A 20,722-nucleotide genomic window follows, 5' to 3' on the forward strand; every position below is an offset into this window, starting at 1 on the left:
TAATATTGACACTTAGCACTGAGTGCTTTTTATCTGTACATTTTGAAGGTGGGCAGTAAGCATTATTATCCCAACTTTACAGCTAGGATAACTTGGGCACTTACATGTTTAAGGCCTAAACTAACTTTGATGGAAGTGGATGGTATCTACCTGTATCCTTTTAAAGCCCTGGCTTGCCCAAGGCTAGAGTGTAGTTATATAAGTCCAGCTACACTGCAGCTTCTATGGTGTTTTAACTTGGACAGTCACATTGTAGCTGGGTCTCCTGACTGTTTTATAGCCATGTCTTGGAGAAAGCGAAGCCAAACCATTTTGAGTACTGAAGTAGAATGAGGACTTGACTCTACAATGTAGTGTCAAAATTAGAAATTGGGAGACTTAGCAAGGTATACAGTAGTACAGCAAAGAGCAATATGGAAACGGATGGCAGAGAAGCCTAAAGAACAATGTGGAGTGGAGTACTGTTGAGATCAGAGCTCTGTTTTCTTCATGCTCCTCAGTGATCCAATGCTCCGTTCCCTTTATTTCCAACTAATTCAGGGGGTAATATACCCCGAATCATTTCATAGATCTTTGTCTCCCTGATCAGCTGAAAACCATATGAATGTTTTACTTTTTCTATTTTTATTTTCCTATGTATGTTTGCAAACTTTTGAGGATTACTAAATTCAGGTGTCTAATTACATAATTTCTTTACAGTTTTAATTACTGCTAAGTAATGTTCCTGTTCTTTAATTCCAGGAATTTACAGCAATATGGGGGACTGCTTAGTATACAAAATTAGTCAATTAAAGTGGCAATTTTTCACTTCCATAAACTGCCAACACAGAAAAGTTGCTCAGAAAAGTTGTAGTAATACTGTTTTACTTCCTCAATATTTACAGCATCATCCATCTGGGAAACTCAAAGCCACTTACAAATATTGAATGAATTAAGCCTACCAAATATTTAGGAATGTATTCTCTCTCTCTCTCTCTCTCTCTTTTACAAGTGTATAAACTGAGATACAGATAAGTAACTTGCCCAAGGTAGCACGGGCAGTTTTAGTTGGAGCTGTAACTTCCAGCTTTCTAACTGTGCACTTAAATTCTCAATCTTAAATGTTACATTAACATTCTTTTCTCCCATTGAATATTCCTCTCTTGCAGCTACAGAGAGAGGAGCCCAAGTTGCACTAGGATCAATAGGGCTCCACCAAGTGTGGAGGAGGATTTAGGGAGCCCATTAAGGGAGTCCGCCTCCTCTGTGTACTACAGGGACGTTCTGCACGTTCCAGCCCAATAGGATTTGTGCAGTGTGCCATGGAGATGGAGTTGATGGATCCACCTGTAACATGCTTTGGGACAGGGAGAGGATTCATTCTCCTTTTGTGTCAAACTCACTTACCCAGGCTTTGTGTGGGGTGCGGGTGAAGATCTAGCCCTAATGAATACTGAGCAAAAACACTTAGTATATCTTTCTCATGCAATTTTTTGGCATATCGATGTGCCCATGAAAAAGGAATGGGAGGAAGCTTTTGGAAGTTCTCAGATACTGCAGGACGGGTGTCTTGGAAATTATATGTGTATAGTATATTCAGTTTTATGGATGCAGTCTCTCTCTTTCCCTCCATCTTTTTGATTCTTCGTTTTAAGGCTCAGCAGCACCTATAGCCAGCAGGTGCTTTTGTGGCACAGCAGCATTATGAAAGCCAGCAATGTGGATGTTGTAAACTTTTTGAGCAGTTTGTGTGAGCACAAAGTGGGGATGATTCTTAGGAACCTTAAATCTTGCTTTAGTCTTTCTGAGTAACACCTATTGTGGTCTGTAGTGTCCCTTTTTTTCACTAACGTTTTGGTAGCTCTGGTGATAACGCCTACCCAAAGACAGGATCTCAGTTGAAGCTGAGAGTAGCAATTTGCCAGGGCCAGTGTATTTCCGAGTACTTTTTCTAGCTGATCATCTCTTAATATCTTTTTCTACTGCAGTAGTTATCTATTATGCTGCTGCACCACATGACAAATGAGTCTGTTTTCTCTTGCTGTTGAATAATAAGAGAAGCATTCAGTGTCATTTCTATCATGGCTGTGAATAGGTATTTATTGGCTTCTGAAGGAATTATGGGTTGTGTGGTGTCCTTGTTTTTAATATCTGCTAACAGTGTGTTTTGGTCCTTCACAGCACAAATAGAAAGAGATGGTCCCATCCGTGAAGAATTTACAACCTGGTTTTAGATATAGTGCTACGTGCTGCAGATGCAAATGTTAAGGAAGGGTTGGGGCAGGGCAGGACAAGGGTTTCATCTTGCAGTTACTCAGTATAGTCATGTGCCTTCTTCCATTGCAGGTAATGATTATTCAATAACAGAGGCAAATGGAAAAAGCTATAACTTTGCAGTTGGACAATAATGTGAATATAATTAGTGCAGTCTGATTGCACAGTTTACTCTTCAGCTGTCACTAAGGTAAATCCATTAATAAATGATATTAAATGAAAGAGAGAACCTCCCCATAGCTCTTATCTGGTGTGTTCCATTTTCAAAGCACTGTATGGAGGAGGGATAGCTCCGTGGTTTGAGCATTGGCCTGCTAAACCCAGGGTTGTGAGTTCAATCCTTGAGGGGGCCATTTAGGGATCTGGGGCAAAAACTGGGCATTGGCCCTGCTTTGCAGGGGGTTGGACTAGATGACCTCCTGAGGTCCCTTCCAACCCTGATATTCTATGATTGTAAATATCAACCATCATAGTACCATAGAAATATAGGGCTGGCAGGAACTTTGAGTGGTCATCAAGTACAGGCCCCTGCGCTATGGCAGGACCAAGTAAACCTAGACCATCCCTGACATCTTTGTCCAACTTTGTATTTAAAAACCTCCAATGATGGGGATTCCACAACCCGACTTGGAAGCCTATTCCAGAGCTTGATTACCCTTATAGTTAGAAAGTTTTTCCTAATGTCTAATCTAAATCTCCCTTGCTGCAGATTAAGCCCATTTCTTCTTGTCCTACTTTCAGTAGATATGGACGACAGTTGATCACAGTCCTCTTTATAAAGAGCCCTTAATGTATTTGAAGACTGTTATCAGGTCCCCCCTTAGTTGTCTTTTCTCAAGACTAAACTTCCCCAGTTTTTTTAAGCTTTCCTGATAAGTCAGGTTTTCTAAACCCTTCATCATTTTTGTTGCTGTCCTGTGGACTCTCTCCAGTTTGTCCATCTTTCCCAAAGTGTGGCACCCAGAACTGGACATAGCACCACAGCTGAGGCCACCAGTGCTGAGTAGAGTGGGACAATTCTCTCCTCTGTCCTAAGTAAGACACTCCTGTTAGTATACCGCAGCGTGATATTATCCTTTTGCCAGTTGCATCACATTGTTGACTTGTATTCAAATTGTGATCCACTGTAACCCCCGATCCTTTTCTGCAGTATTGCTATCTAGCCACTTATTTCCCATTTTGTAATTGTGCATTTGATTTTTCCTTCCAAAGTGAAGTACTTTGCACTTGTCTTTTTTGAATTGCATCTTGTTGAATTCTGACCAATTCTCCAGTTTGTCAAGGTTGTTTTGAATACTAAACCTGTCCTCTAAAATGCTTGCAACCCCTCCCAGCTTGGTGTCATCTGCAAATTTTATAAGTATACTCTCCACTCCATTATCCAAGTCATGAATGAAAATATTGACTAGTATTGGACCTATGACTGACACTGTGTGACCCCACTAGCTACACCTTCCCAGTTTGTCAACGAATCATTGATAAATTACTCTTTGAATACAGTCTTTCAACCAGTTGTAGGTAACAGTATTCTCTATATTAAAGCTGGGAAGAATGAGGTACAGAAGTTATGTGATTTGCCCAAGGCCACTTAGTGAGTCAATGGCAGAGACTGGTTTAAAGTGCAGATGTCTTTCATCCCTTCGCTCTTAAGGCCTGTTGCAGTGGCCTTGAAGTCGGTTGGAAAAATCTCCTTGACTCAAGTGGTGTTTTGGACCAGGTCCTAAATGTTTCTTTGGCCATTTTGGGGTAAAAACTAACCAGTTTGGAGGGATCCTACAGTAATGATCCTTCTAAAAATGCCTAGAAGTGTCCTAGGTTGGAAAAATGGATATGAGATAAAATGCCTCCTCCTGTAGGAGCTATTGACTTCTTGGAGGTGCCTACACGCTCATCTCCCAATGGATTGAACCGTTGTTCAGTTGTTAAGTATACTGTGAGTGTCTCAGGAAAGCTTGACTTCACTAAAGTAGGTAGGTGCAGATAGAGAGAAATACACTCTGAGTCTAATCATGCCAAGCTACTCTGACATTGTAAAGTGACCTTAAACTGTTAGACTAGAGCAGTGTAATCGGGTCCAAGCTTAGCTGAGAATTCAGAACAAAATAGTTGTTTTCACTTCGGTTCCTCTGCAAAGACAGATAATTGGGTTAAACTAGAATATAGCACATGCAATGAAAGCTTCTAGCAATATAAAATTTGCCATAATGAAGGAGACAATATTACATCAAGTCTTGTATTCTGCCTATCAGAGACCAATATCTGTTATTCTGCAGAAAGCAAAAAACTCTCACAACGCACCTGTCTAATGTTATAATGCTCTTGGGCAATGCCGTATATGTTGTAAGGAGTTTGATTCTGACCCCAGGACTATTAGCTTATTCAGCCTCATGAGTTGTGGTTTTTTTTTTTTTTTTTTTAAAGGAAAATTTAAGAATTTAAATGAAGTTGTTTGGAAAGGACTCGACTAAGCTCTGTAACTTGGTTAAAGGAATTTTTTCATCTCCACTATGTGGCGAAGGGAAATGGTGCCAGTTGTTCTTCAGCGGAGCTGTTTGGAAAATGAAATTTCTGTCTGACAGAGTATTCTAATACTTGTAGATTTTTTTTCATTTTGAAACAGGATAAAAAGTTAAAATATCAAATATTTTCTTAGAATAAAGTTTTGAAAAATTTCAATTCAGAATAATTGAAATGAAAATGTTGATATTTTAAAAATTATGGAATACCATTGTTCATTCAAAATGAAATGTTTGTTTTTAATTGTCCTATAAAAATCAGAACATGTCATCAAAATCAACATTTTCCTCCGAAAAGTTTTGATTTTGATACATCTCCATATTTTTTTCAGGAAACATTTGTGGTAGAAAATTTTTGACCGAGTGTCATCTTCAGCATTCATTGGTAAGAGAGAACTTTTGAGAAAATGTAGGCTTTGTGCCTAACTCTGAAAATGATCAAATGAGGGTTGGCTTCTGATTTCTTCTGGTAATTTCCTATAATTGGAAATTCTCCTCTAGAACACTTTAACTATTAGGATCACGACCTTGAAATTTACATGAAATATCATAGTCTGAACACATCAGAACCTTCCTATCAGTGTGCAGTAAGTATTGTTAATGTGTTCTTGGGCTCAGTGGTTGGCTTCTCTGTGTTGGATGAGCTGGAGTTTCAATGGGGCCTGTTCCTTGACCCCAGGCTGAGTGTGGTGCAGTGGTCTAACCTGGAGGTATGAGAGCATGGATCACTGCCTTGCTCATCTCAGAGGAATGGGTGCAGTTTCCTGGCTAGTTGGAAATATTGTCATTTACTGTCTGTGTGGAGCAGTGATGAATCCAATAAAATCCTAAGACTCTGAGATGTATTACTTTGACAATTCAAGGGCAGAGACTTATATTTTGTGATCTTAGCTAAGGCACTGAACTAGGTTAGACTCTGCATTCACTTCCTGGCCGTGACCTTGGGTCAAGTACTTAATCTCGGTATACCTCTGTTTCCTCACCTGTAATATGGGGATTGTAACACATCCTTTCTCCTGCCATTTATTATTTTGTTTATTTAGACTGTAAACTCTTTGGGGCTTGAACTATCTTACTATGTGTTTGTACAGCACCTCGCACAATGGGGCCCTGTTCTCAGAGCTTCTAGGTGCTACGAATTATGATACAAATAAGAACAAATTAAGTTGAGAGCATTGTGAACTGTTTGCGGTCTGTTTATAAACAGAAAAATGTCAAAATGAGTTGAATAAATTATTTGTGCGAATGGTGACAACAGTACCTGTTGAAAAGGATAAATTTAGATGGACATCGCCGTACTGCATTCTGATGGCATAGAAGCCTGTGGTATCTCAGACCTCACTAAGACTTCTGTAGTCTAATCATTACTCATTAACTCTTTTAACGTACTGCATGGCTTCTGAGAGCAGCATTGGTCCAGTTTTGATCTGTACCTCTCCTGTAGGGTACAGGCACTTTGTATTTTGCTGTGCAAATGTCTAGTGGTTTTAGCAAGCTACTTACTTTTCTCATGGTAGGCAGTTTAACTCTGTTATGAGGTCAAAAACACCTGGTCTGTATTTCAGGTCAATATTTTTTTTTAAAAGAAGGATCAATGTGAAGGGAATTATTATTATTTTTTTTTAAAATCTGTTAAACTGGGAGCTTGCTGTAGCATGTAAAATGGGATGTAAGTGTGTCCTCTAGCACCACAGTGGTGATGTTTTAATTTTATGGAAGAGTCTGTGGCACTGCTGTTATACATTATTAACATTGTAGACAGAGAGGTAAAAATCAAAGAATTATATGAGCTAAAGATGGAAGAGGAGCTGTGAGGTCACCTACTCCATCTCCCTGTGAACGTAATATTTTTTGAATGATTTTTATTGTGTAAAGGGAAGCTAAAAGAACAACCATGAAATAAGAAAAAGAATCAAAGGTAAGTAGACTATAAAGCAAAAGTTGTCATATCATACAAGATTTAAATTACAACCCTTTATAGTCAAGGACATTGAGAGGTATGGCCAACTTGGATCAGTATCAGAGACCCCATATCCTGTTTGAGTGCTCCTCTCATCTATAACAGAGGTTAGAGAGAATTGACGAGCAATGTCTTTCAATCTCACACTGAAGCACAGTACAATGATTCCCAAAAAGGGTGGGATATAAGGACCTGTCTCATGATATGAAGGAAAGTAGTCCCTTCATCATCACTCAGCAGTTCTCCATAAATATAACTTGTATTCTTCCCCATAAACTATCAATAGAGTACGTTTAAAAAACCAAACAAACCAACCCTTGAGCCTTACTGCCTCTATTTATTTTGCATAGAATGGATGAAAATTTTACCCTTTAATCTTATGGGCAAATAAAGTGTGTCTCCTATAACTTGAATGCTTAACACACATTATTAACCTTTATCTAAGGTACTTATATGCCCCCCATTACCATAGTATCTCAGAGCCTCACAGTCTTTAATATATTTATTATCACAGTAGCCCTGTGAGGTAGGGAAGTGCTATTATCTTCACTTTATAGATGGGTAGCTGAGACACAAAGAGGTTAAGAGACTTTAGGGTGACTAGATGTCCAGATTTTATGGGGACAGTCCCGATTTTTGGGTCTTTTTCTTATATAGGCTCCTATCTCCACCCCCCCCCCCCCCATTTTTCAGATTTGCTGTCTGGTCACCCTAAGTGACTTGCCCAAGGTCACGCAGCATGTCTGTGGCAAAACAGAGACTCCAGCCCAGGTCTCCCATGTCCTAGGCTGGTGCCCTACCCACTGGGCCGTCATCCCTCTCAACTTCTCCTTGACTTTTTGTGTTATATAGCATCTAGGAAGCACTGCTGTACTGTTTTTTAGCAGTGTTATTCACCAAATCTTTATAGTCTTCTGCATAGTGAACGACAACCTTATTTCCAATGGCTTCCCTATTCTGTAAAAAAAACCTTGCTGTGGCCAGTTTGAGAAGTGAGCCTTTCTGGGAGTAGTAAAATAATGTAAGGGTGGTGGTGGTGGGGTTTATAGGCACTCTCAATCAATCATTCATTTATATCTACACAAAACCTTGCCCACTGAGTTCCGCAAAACATCCTGTTTAAAAAAGAAAGCAGAATGAAGCAAATAGTGCTTAGCTGAGGTGGGGGCCCATTGTCTCCGAAGCGGGAGAAGGTGCTCTTTTACAGCCTTTCCGTTCATGGGATCTCAGCTGATCCATTTGCATTCTTCAGTCAAGGAGAGGGTCCCTTTCACCATCTGCAGCTAAGCACTATTTTGAAACAAATTCTGCTGATAGGAGTGAGAACACTACAAAATAAACGGGGTTTATGGGGTATAATAATTCTGTTAGACCCTTTGTTGTTACTATTGAAAGAGGTATGGAATGAGTAGCAGTTTTTGAAAGCGCGTATATCCTGGCAGTGACTATTTTGCAGGGGTTAGTTCTTCAGCTTACTGCTCTGCTATGTGGTTTTCCTAGAATATACCATGTATGTAGGATTTGTTTCTGCTGCTCTCCTCAGAGGAAGGCAGCAGGATAAAAGCTGTATAATTGCAACCTCTTTTTTTTTTCTTGCCAAGTCCTTGGTAGTCTAGAATACTATCTCTTGGTTTATAGATACCCTTGCTGTAGTCTTGGGACAGTTACATCACTTGAGGTGTTTTTTAAAAAGGAGTGAGGGCGTAACTGCTGTTTGCTTTCTCTGAAGGGAAGGGGTAAGGGGATGGAAGCTTTGGCCCCATCTTTGCTGGCAGTAACTTTCTTTTAGGGGTAGGGAGAGCGTTGCCTGTATATATTTTTAGTGCTTTGTCCAGGTTTTTTTTAGATAACTCAAACGATATTGTTTCTACCACTTTCCTTAAGAGACTATTTCACAATCCAATACTGGTTTTAGTTTTTGTCTAGACTTCATTGTTTTAACAAGTCCAAAGTGAAAGCCAAATTGTACAGTAGTAGAGAGCAGTGATTTTTTCCCTTCAAACCACTTGACCTGCTGCTCTGAAATATCTGAGTAGCCCTGGCAAGGAATTGATGAGCACTTTCACTCCTAGAACTTGGTTATTTGCATTCTACTTTTAGAGATGAGAGTGAAAACCATTCTGGAGTTGTGTGCTGTGTCTTAAAAGGTGTAAGCCTCTCTCATCACATGTGTACAAAGGTCCCTGTGTAATATACTTCCAGATTTTCAATTCTGTAGAGTCTCAGGCTTAAATTTTCAAAAGCAGTTAGTGATTTTGGATACCTCAATTTTTGTATGCACCATCTCAGACACCTTTTAAAGAGAGTCATTTTCAGAGGGTGGGCACACAGCACTTTCTGAAAGTCAAGTCTTTTTCAGGAGTCTCAAGTTGGACACTCAAACTCACTAGTGCGTTTAGAATTTCAGGCCTACTTCCTTGTCATATCCTCTGCAATTAAAATCGTTCAAAATTCTTAGTCGTGTTTATAGTCCTCACATGCCACAGTATGAGAATCTTTATAGATAAATTCTGTGGGTTTAGTGGAAGTTGTATGAAGTGTGCCTGCAGTTCCTTCTGGTTGTGAAGATACACCCAGTCTGTCAGTTGATAGCTCACTAGTAGGGTAGTTTAACTCTCTCCAGCAAAACCAAAAATCCTAGCTCTTCTAGGGTAACAAAAAGTGACACAGGAATCTAAATGAAAATTCAAACCCTTCTCTTTCTGGGTCACAGCCCTCCCTCAGGGGTCTGTTCAATATCCATCACTCTCCACGTATAACAAATGTTACCCTAAATGCCAAAATTTTTACAAACAAATGTTATAGTTATGATCTGTTAAAATCTGGCTATGGATAGTGATTATACAAAGCCATGTCCTGATTATCTTGCTGGGCCTTTTTGGTAATGTCATATCTGTGCACCAATTCCCCAATTCTTTTTGTCAAAAGAAAATCCCTATGACTTCTATGTAAAATGGGTGGGAGAACATAGAACAAAGAATTGGGGGCTGGGGGGAGGGGAGACTTTTCTCTCTCACCCCAGTTCCATTCCGTTTCACCAACCTGACTGGTGACCAGGTAATGGATTAATGATTGATTAGTGGCAATGAGTCAAAATTATTGTTATATTTAAAAAAAAAAATTAAACTATCCAGATGAGAATATCGCTAAACTGTGTGAGTGCCCAGCTATATACATTTGTCCTTTCTCATCCCATTTCCTGCCTATAGTTTGTTACCCGTACTTACTTGTGTGACATCTGTAAGTTCTTTCGGGCCAGGACTGTGTGTTTTATGCATGTTCTGTGGTGCACCTGGTGCACTTCTGGGCTCAGTAGTAATAACAATTTGTAATAAATAATTGCAATACTACCTACCTGAGCTACCTGAAAAAATTAATAAAGCTCAGTAAATTATAATAACTAGCGGATGAGAGAGAAAAACATACTTAAAAATAAGACACTTAGAAGCAAGGAAGATAATACAGGAAACTAAAAGATCTGTGTCTCATGCAAACAACTGTTATTGCTGGGTCTCAACTGAACTTTATACAAACATGTTTACCAGACGTACTCTCCAGTCAATGGCATTTGAAGACTAACATAGTGGCTGCTTTCCAGCCAATGGTGTACTTTAGATTTAAGAGTTCCTGTGCTGGTAAATCGCTTCTAAACATTGCCATTGTTTTGACCTTGTTGTTAGGACTCTCTCCACCAGCGATGATGTCGAGGACAGAGAGACTGAGAAGGGCCGTCTGGAAGAAGCTTATGAGAAGTGTGACCGGGACTTGGATGAGCTTATTGTTCAGCACTACACGGAACTCACCACAGCTATCCGCACCTACCAGAGCATCACGGAGCGAATCACCAACTCACGCAACAAGATCAAGCAGGTGAAAGGGCAGGCAGCACTATGTTTGGCATCTCTCTTTCTCTCTCTTCCCCCTCCTCCCCCCCCACCTCTGCACCCACCATAAAAGGCTGCACGTGTTCAAATTTGTTTCTGCATTACATATCTACCTTTGCCCTGGTTTCTGTCCCTATTGTGATGATATAAAATTGAAGTATCAAGGTTTTCATTCAACCCTTACTTCTTCGAGAGCTGTCCCTGTGAGTGCTCCACTCTAGGTGTTGGTGCGTCCCTGCGCCTTCGCTCGGAGATCTTTACAGCAGTACTCGTACCGGTCGCACGCGTGCAGAGCTTGCCCTCCCCCGCTCTGAGTGCACCTTAATAGTACGCGTACGCGACCGGTCCCCTCAGTTCCTTCTCTACCGTCCCTGGGCTGAGGCGGAGCTCAGCAGACTCGTTAGAAAACTTTTTCTCCCTTGTTACTCTTACCCTTTTGGATATTAGTTTGTTACCAATAGTGCTAGTTATTAGTGTTACCGGTAGTGTGTTAGTTTTGCTTAAAAAAAAAAAAAATCCATAGTTTCTGTGAGCGCAGCCGCTTCCGACATGCCTGGCTCCCCAGCGCTGCTCTAATTGTAAGGATGTCATCCCTCTGTCTGATGGCCATTCAAAATGCATAAAATGTATGGGGGAGTCCCACATCCCCCAAAAATGTGCCCACTGCAGCCAACTTAAGTCTAGGGCACGAAAGGACAGGGAGTTGAGGCTAAAGCTGCTCCTGCTGCAAAAATCCTTAGTGTCAGGTTCAGACCCAGGCTCTGGATCCGGCTCTGCTCCACATCACAGCCCCCCCACCTCTAACAAAATGAAGAAAACTTTAAAAAAAACATCACTTTCTGTCACCCGCAAAGCGAACTTCGCGGGAGAAGGCTTCTCCCGGCAGGTCTTCCGCCTCCCTCCCAGTGCTCCCTCGGCTGAGCAGTTTTGACGTGCCGGGCTCCTCCGGCGCCGCACAAAACCCGGCTGCGGCAGTAGCACAAAGCTCCGGTGCCGAGGCTTAGGCTTCCAATTGCCTGCCTCTCAGATGGCCCCTTTTGGCACCACGGTGGAAGCGGTGCCGACACATGCGGACATGCCTGACCCCTCGCAGGCTATCACCACTCTCCTGGCACCGGCACCCGCTGAGCTGGCCAGCAGCTAAATGACTTTAAAGACACCGGTGCAGAGTAACTTTTTGTCGCAGCAGATTCCTCTCGCACCGCCCTCACCGCACAGAGGAGCTTCAGCACTCCAATTTACGCAGTCAAGTGACCTGCTTGTGTCACCCATTCTGCAGTCACCCTTACTGAATGCCTACTTTTCACCAAATGCTCAGCCAGGGTCCGAACAGCCTTCCTCCAGTGAGGAGGAAGCTGGTCTCCAGGAGGATTTTTCACCATATGAAATCTCTCATCCTCAGACCCCAATTAACAGAAGTCATAGAAACATCACCTTGTCCTACTCTCAGGATCCTGTCCCGTGGTGTGTAAACCCGTGGATGGCACCACCTATGCCTTTCCCACCACAATGGCAATATTGGGCCCCGTGGGCATCCTATCCTCGAGACCACACTCGCTATGCCACCTCAACCAGGCCCAACACCGGCCCAGCTCCACAAGCTTACGAACCTGCCACTGATGCCAGTCACCAGACGGCATCATCACAAGTGCAGAATCAGGCACGACCTGTCTCTATCCCAGTAGACCCAGTTGTTATGCCTGACGAAGCCCTGCTTCCTATTTCCCCTGTCGTCTTAAGATGACTTTTCAAAATTTCAAGACCTTTTGAAAAGAACGGCCAGTGAATTAAGAATTAATCTGGAGGAGGTTCCTGAACAGCAGCATGAGTTAATGGACATCCTGCAACCTTCTTCTTCTTCCAGGATTGCATTGCCAATCAATCCAGCCCTTCTGGAACCTACCAAAGCCATCTGGCAGACTCCTGCTGGAAGCTTACCTACCTGCAAATGAGCGGTCTGCAAGTACTTCATCCCTTCCAAGGGCTCTGAATTTCTTTTCACCCATCCAGCACCTAATTCGCTGGTAGTTGATGCAGTCAACCAAAAGAACAAGCACCAGTATCCCCGCTCCACCCCAGCTGATAAAGACAGTAAAGTGTTTAGATCTGCTTGGATGTAAAGTATATGCATCTTCCACCCTACAATTTTGAATTGCTAATTATACGGCCGTTCTGGCAAAATATGATCACAAAAATTACAACTTTCAGAGTAACAGCCGTGTTAGTCTGTATTCGCAAAAAGAAAAGGAGTACTTGTGGCACCTTAGAGACTAACGAATTTATTTGAGCATGAGCTTTCGTGAGCTACAGCTCACTTCATCAGATGCATACCGTGGAAACTGCAGCAGACTCTATATATACACAGAGAATATGAAACAATACCTCCTCCCACCCCACTGTCCTGCTGGTAATAGCTTATCTAAAAGCCATTTCCAGCACAAATCCGGGTTTTCTCACCCTCCACCCCCCCACACAAATTCACTCTCCTGCTGGTGATAGCCCATCCAAAGTGACAACTCTTTACACAATGTGCATGATAATGAAGTTAGGCCATTTCCTGCACAAATCCAGGTTCTCTCACTCCCTCACCCCCCTCCAAAAACCCACCCCCATACACACACAAACTCACTCTCCTGCTGGTAATAGCTCATCCAAACTGGCCACTCTCCAAGTTTAAATCCAAGTTAAACCAGAACATCGGGGGGGGGGGTAGGAAAAAACAAGAGGAAATAGGCTACCTTGCATAATGACTTAGCCACTCCCAGTCTCTATTTAAGCCTAAATTAATAGTATCCAATTTGCAAATGAATTCCAATTCAGCAGTTTCTCGCTGGAGTCTGGATTTGAAGTTTTTTTGTTTTAAGATAGTGACCTTCATGTCTGTGATTGCGTGACCAGAGAGATTGAAGTGTTCTCCGACTGGTTTATGAATGTTATAATTCTTGACATCTGATTTGTGTCCATTTATTCTTTTACGTAGAGACTGTCCAGTTGGACCAATGTACATGGCAGAGGGACATTGCTGGCACATGATGGCATAAATCACATTGGTGGATGTGCAGGTGAACGAGCCTCTGATAGTGTGGCTGATGTTATTAGGCCCTGTGATGGTGTCCCCTGAATAGATATGTGGGCACAATTGGCAACGGGCTTTGTTGCAAGGATAAGTTCCTGGGTTAGTGGTTCTGTTGTGTGGTATGTGGTTGTTGGTGAGTATTTGCTTCAGGTTGCGGGGCTGTCTGTAGGCAAGGACTGGCCTGTCTCCCAAGATTTGTGAGAGTGTTGGGTCATCCTTTAGGATAGGTTGTAGATCCTTAATAATGCGTTGGAGGGGTTTTAGTTGGGGGCTGAAGGTGACGGCTAGTGGCGTTCTGTTATTTTCTTTGTTAGGCCTGTCCTGTAGTAGGTAACTTCTGGGAACTCTTCTGGCTCTATCAATCTGTTTCTTTACTTCCGCAGGTGGGTATTGTAGTTGTAAGAAAGCTTGACAGAGATCTTGTAGGTGTTTGTCTCTGTCTGAGGGGTTGGAGCAAATGCGGTTGTATCGCAGAGCTTGGCTGTAGACGATGGATCGTGTGGTGTGGTCAGGGTGAAAGCTGGAGGCATGCAGGTAGGAATAGCGGTCAGTAGGTTTCCGGTATAGGGTGGTGTTTATGTGACCATTGTTTATTAGCACTGTAGTGTCCAGGAAGTGTATCTCTTGTGTGGACTGGACCAGGCTGAGGTTGGTGGTGGGATGGAAATTGTTGAAATCATGGTGGAATTCCTCAAGGGCTTCTTTTCCATGGGTCCAGATGATGAAGATGTCATCAATATAGCGCAAGTAGAGTAGGGGCTTTAGGGGACGAGAGCTGAGGAAGCGTTGTTCTAAATCAGCCATAAAAATGTTGGCATACTGTGGGGCCATGCGGGTACCCATAGCAGTGCCACTGATCTGAAGGGAAATGGCTTTTAGATAAGCTATTACCAGCAGGACAGTGGGGTGGGAGGAGGTATTGTTTCATATTCTCTGTGTATATATAGAGTCTGCTGCAGTTTCCACGGTATGCATCTGATGAAGTGAGCTGTAGCTCACGAAAGCTCATGCTCAAATAAATTCGTTAGTCTCTAAGGTGCCACAAGTACTCCTTTTCTTTTTTTAAAAATTACAACAAATTCATGGACTTTATTGAGGACATTCCAGAAGCAAAGAAACAACAATTCACCGCTTTAGCTCTGAGGGACAAATCGTATCACGTACCACTCTTCAAGCGGCCCTCGACGCGGCCAATACTGCAGCAAGATCCACCACTACAGCAGTAGTCATGTGCTGAGGTTCGTGGCTCTCTTCTGCTTTTCTTCGAGAGGTCCAGACTACTATTGAAGACCTTCCATTCGATGGTGACAAACTCTTTGCCTCTACAATGAACGACGTCCTTTGCTCTATGAAGGATTCAAGGGCAACTCTCCAGTCCTTAGGAATACAAACCCCTATGATCAGAAGACGACAATATAGATACCAACCCTACCACCGTCCACGCTACCCCACATGTACTCAGCACTTCCAGAGATCACACGACCAACAACAGCAACAACACCAGAGACCCAGATACCAGCGTTGCCGCCCCCATTCCACATCAGTGTCTCAACCCCCTCCAACTAACAAGCAGATTTGAAGCCTTGGTCGAGGGTTTAGAAAACAATGTTCCCACTTCAGCGCTTTACACCCTCGTTCCTACTTTTGGACATCCCCTATGACCATTCTTCCATCAATGGCACAACATTACCACTGACAAGTGGGTTTTAGAGGTTATCACACTTGGCTATTCCATCCCCTTCCTATCTGTGCCTCCTACCCACCCACCCTCCCCGACCCTCTTCAGGGACCCCTCTCACGAGCAACTGCTCTTACAAGAAGTACAACATCTCCTTCTGTTGGGAGCAGTGGAGCTTGTGCTCAAAAGAGACAGAGGGAAGGAGTTTTACTCCCATTATTTCTTAACAGAAAAGAAAACCAGGGATGGCGACTGATCCCTGACCTCAGGCGGCTCAACAATTTTATCAAGAAGCAAGAGTTCAAAGTGGTAACCCTTGCCACCATAATCCCAGCGCTGGAGCAGGGCGATTGCTTTTCAGTCCTCGACCTACAGGACACCTATTTTCATGTGACAATACATCCAGCCCACAGGCGCTAACTTCATTTCACCCTCGGCTCGACACATTTTCAATACAGGGTACTACCCTTTCGCCTATCCACTGCCCCCTGTGTTTTTTCCAAGCTCCTGGCCATAGTTACTGCTCACCTCAGGAAGCAAGGAGTCATAATATTTCCTTACCCTAGATGACTGCCTCCTCAAAGCTTTAACACTTTGATTCACGCAACTCACCGTCGATTGTTTCCTATCCCTTGGCCTACCAATAGACAATGACAAATCCACATTAATTCCTACCCAGCACCTGGAGTTCATCGGAGCACACCTCGATTCCCCGATGGGAATAGCATCTCTCCCATCCGATCGCTTCAACACCATAAAGCAGTTGGCAACAAAACTTCGCAACAGTCCTCAAGTTACCGCTCGAGATGTTTACAACTACTAGGTCATGTGGCCTCTTTTACTTTCGTGGTCCAAAATGCACGACTCTACATGAGGTGCTTCCAAGCTTGGTTGGCCACGGTGTACAGACCCAATGTGCATGCCCTAAAGAAACCCCTATCCATACCTTTCCGAGTCAAAGACAGTCTCCTATGGTGGACAGTTCCCTCCAACCTCTGCTCTGGAGTCCCCTTTCTCCAGGAAGCTCCATCCATCTTAATGACTACCGATGCATCCCTCACAGGGTAGGGTGCTCAAGTGTTACATCACACAACTCAGGGGCTGTGGTCTCCATCGGAAACCTCCCTGCACATAAACATCCTGGAACTTTGAGTGATAAGCAATGCCTGCCGTCACTTCCTCCCGATAATCCGTAACCAACATGTACGGATAATGACAGACCACATCGCCTGCATGTTCTATGTAAACAGGCAGGGAGGAGCTTGCTTTCATTCGCTTTGCACAGAAGCTATGAAACTCTGGAACTCGTGCCTTGTGAACAATATCCGGATATCAGCCGCCTACCTTTCCGGGGCTATGTATACCACGGCGGACGAATTAAGCAGATACTTTCCTTGGGACCATGAATGGGAGATAAACGAAATGATCATCACCAACATATTCCGCATTTGGGGCTACCCAGCCATAGACTGCTTTGCAACTGCGAAAAACACAAAATGTCCCGAATTTTGCTCCAGAGCAGGACTGGGGAAGCACTCCCTGGGAGATGCATTTATGATTCCGTGGCACCGGAACTTACTCTGTGCTTTTCCCCCAATCCCGATTCTCCACAGAGTTCTGACAAAAATACAAACAGATCATGCCAAAGTGATCCTGATTGCCCCAGCATGGCCCAGACAACCGTGGTTCCCATTCCTCACCAGGATGTCAACTCAACCACCAATCTTGTTGCCTCTCATTCCGAACTTCCTCTCGCAGCAACACGGCCGATTTCTCCACTCCCACCTGTCCATGCTTCACCTCAAAGCTTGGTTCCTACATGGTTCTCCCAAAATGAACTAGCATGCTCTGACGAAGTCCAAAGAGTGCTCCTACATAGCAGAACACAATCTACTCGCACCACCTGTCTCCAGAAGTGGAAGTGATTTACACAGTGGTGCTCAACTAAACAACTGCCTCCTATGTCTGCAACAATATACTCTTATATTCGACTACCTGTTGGACCTCAAACAATCTGGCCTTTCTTTTAGCTCCATCAAAGTCCACCTAGCTGCTATTAGAACCTTCCATGATAAAATTGACAGTACCTGTGTGTTTGCTCATCTGATCACTAAATGTTTTCTCAAAGGACTTCAATCCCTATACCCAGACGTTAGACCCCCTACTCCTCCGTGGGACCTTCACTTAGTGTTATCTTGCTTAACTCAACAACCATTCGAACCTCTAGCCGCTTGCTCCCTCTTGCGCCTTTTTATGAAAACAGCATTCCTAGTGGCAATCACTTCTGCCAGATAGGCAGGAGAAATAGCAGCTCTCATGGCAGACTCACTGTATACCCTATTTTTTAAGGACAGTTACCCTTCGATTACACCCCAAATTTATTCCAAAGGTCCATTCGTCATTCCATATCAATGAACTGATACACCTGCCGACCTTCTTTCCTAAACCACATGCGAACTCATTTGAATCCACAATGCATACTCTAGATGTATGCAGGGCTTTGTCCTTCTATTTGGATAGAACCAAGCCCTTTAGAAATTCTTCTAGACTCTTTGTTGTCTTCACGGAGCCATCCAGAGGGACACCTGTTTCCACCCAGAGACTTTCAAAATGGATTTCTGACTGTATCCGATTCCGTTATCAGATATGGAAAGTTATGCCTCCAGCAGACATCAGAACCCACTCCACTAGATCGATGGCTACCTCCGTGGCTTTTCTACGCGAAGTTCCCCTGACTGACATCTGTAAAGCAGCCACTTGGTCTTCTGAACACACTTTTGTTAAGCACTATGCCCTTACTCAGGGCCCCTTCTCGGATACACGATTAGGCAGAGCTGTTTTAGCTACTGCATTTCTACCCAATCTGAAGTCCCTACCTCCTTGAGATACACTGCTTTTAAGTCACCTGGAGTGGAGCACCCACAGGGACAGCTCTCTAAGAAGAAGAGGAGGATACTCACCCTGTGCAGTAACGGACGTTCTTCGAGATGAGTGTCCCTGTGGGTGCTCCACTACTCACCGTCCTCCCCTCTACTTTGTAGTTGGGGTGGCCTCTGTTGTAGAGAAGGAACTGAGGGGACCGGTCGCGCACGCGTACTATTAAGGTACACTCAGAGCTGGGGGGCAAGCGCTGTGCGTGCATGACCGGTACGAATACTTCTGTAAAAATCTCCGAGCGAAGGCGCAGGGACACACCAACACCTAGAGTGGAGCACCCACAGGGACACTCATCTCGAAGAACGTCAGTTACTGCACAGGGTGAGTAACCTCCTCTTCTCTTGTCCTGTCTCCCTTCTACTTGATGATACCTTGTGCTGAACCAAATATTGAATGGAGAAGATGCCATTACCTGCCAGCTTTGAAACCACCATCAGAGTTATTTAAATAGGTCAGATTCTCAGCTAGTGTAAGCCAGTGAGGACCTGGTCTGATTTGTTACTTGACCAGCAGTAGATCACCCAAATCTACACAACTAAAACCTCTCCATCTAGTCTATTCAGATTCTTATGTTGTGCCCATCAGGATGGTCTCTGATCACCTGCCACTTAGGTCATCTCAGTGACTCATCAGATGTCCACTGACCCATTAAATATGAATTTTAAGGTTATTTGCATAATCAGCTCTTGAGCTGTGCCTCCTGGTGGTCCTATATTTTGATATAGTTTCCTAACATTTATTAACCATATGTTTCCTAACATTTATTACTGCTCTTGTAAATAACAGTGGCACTCCTAGCACTGGTGAGGGCTTACTCTTTGCTGTTCTCTACCTCCAGTTCTGATTATTATCCCAGCTGGTAAATTCGCCACTCTCCCAGGCCTTGTTTTACTTTCTCTATGGATTGCTGTACTTAAGCCTTGAAAACCAGGTACATAAATTGTTCCATTGTCTGACTAGCGCTGTGGAGATCATGACTGGAAACCTTTCAGAGCAATGCTCCAGAAGCAGTAAGCTGTGACCCTTCTGAGGCAGCACACTGACCCTTCTGGTTTTTCAAATTCATTTAGCATTTTCAAAGCAAATGAGACCTCTCTGATCCCTTCCAGGGATAAGAGTTCATTCGAAAGATTTATGTACAAAGCCTGACTCTGTGAAGGCCCAGATCAATAATCTTAAACTTGAAATAAACTATAGCCTGTTTTCACCCAATATGCTAAGCTTTGCAGAGGTCAAAAACAATCCTATAGGGACAATGACATTCCCATCTAAACTAATCACTATGGGGGGAGGGGGGTGAAGGACCTTTGGATATTTGTTTTCTGATTAGCTTTAGTCAACATGTATTAAAATAACTTTGCCCTAATCTCATGCGAGGCACCATATATGATGCTAGACTCTGTGCCATCAGTCTAAATTATGCTGTCAAGCTTTCCATTTTGATGTTCCTCTCCTTTGTTATAGGTGGATGTTCATATTGCAACAAACTTGGACAGAAACATTTGTGCAAAAGCAAAATGCTTTGTCTGTGTTTAGTAGTCTGGATATCTGTTTGTGAAACAGCTATTTTCCTCAGCTCATATTTGTCCAGGAACCGAATCTTGTGGGAATGTGTCAGGGCCTGATTCTGATCTCATTTTATGCCCATATAACGCCATTGACTTAAAAGGCATTACGGGGTCATGACAGAGGAAAATACATCTTCAGGTGTTCACTCTATCTTCTTTCATATCTCTCCTCCTGCCTAGCAGCATTTTTGAGATTAGCATTGGTATCTGCCTCTTAGTTTAACAGGGAAAAATGAACAACTTGTCAAGGCAGAGCCGCTCTTTGGATCACTAGTCTATTTTGTACTCTGACAAGGACATCAAGTTTCAAACGTTTCATTCATTTCCATGGACCTTTTGGTCTTTCTTAAAGTGACCACCATTTTGTATAAGGCACCGACAAGGCCACTAAGGCTAAGATGATACTGTCTAGTTTAAGGGCTTGTTTCCACTACCCGCTGGATTGGCAGGCAGCGATAGATACAGCGGGGGGTTGATTTATCGCGTCTCATGTAGATGCGATAAATAGACTGCTGAGCGCTCTCCTGTCGACTTCGGTACTCCACCAGAACGAGGAGCGCAAACAGAGTCGACGGGAGAGCGTCAGCTGTCTACTTACCACAGTGAAGACACCGCGGTAAGTAGATCCAAGTACGTTGACTTCAGCTATGCTATTCACGTAGCTGAAGTTGTGTATCTTAGATCGACCCCACATGGTAGTGTAGACAAGATCTAAGATATGCAACAGGACCTGTGCCCAACAATTGCTGTGTCTGGCATTCAGTTTTTCTCTGCTGTTGTGACAAGTTATGGAGCACGCAATTGTTGAGGTTTTCCCAGTGTTTGAAGATATTTCAAGGAGAGTCTGTTG

At 43.3% G+C, this 20,722-nt stretch overlaps 1 protein-coding gene across 8 annotated transcripts in view; it reads left to right on the plus strand.

Moving 5' to 3' along the window:
- The window catches only part of EXOC4 (exocyst complex component 4), a 595,663-nt gene that overhangs the window by 15,295 nt on the left and 559,646 nt on the right, over window positions 1-20,722 (plus strand). For all 8 annotated transcript variants that reach the window (XM_077837141.1, XM_077837147.1, XM_077837165.1 and 5 more), the window contains exon 2: window positions 10,410-10,599. In XM_077837141.1, the coding sequence (XP_077693267.1) occupies window positions 10,410-10,599 (190 nt within the window). The remainder of the gene's footprint in view (window positions 1-10,409; window positions 10,600-20,722) is intronic.

This window comes from Eretmochelys imbricata, chromosome 1 (genome assembly GCF_965152235.1).
Source record: "Eretmochelys imbricata isolate rEreImb1 chromosome 1, rEreImb1.hap1, whole genome shotgun sequence".
Lineage (NCBI taxonomy): Eukaryota > Metazoa > Chordata > Testudines > Cheloniidae > Eretmochelys > Eretmochelys imbricata.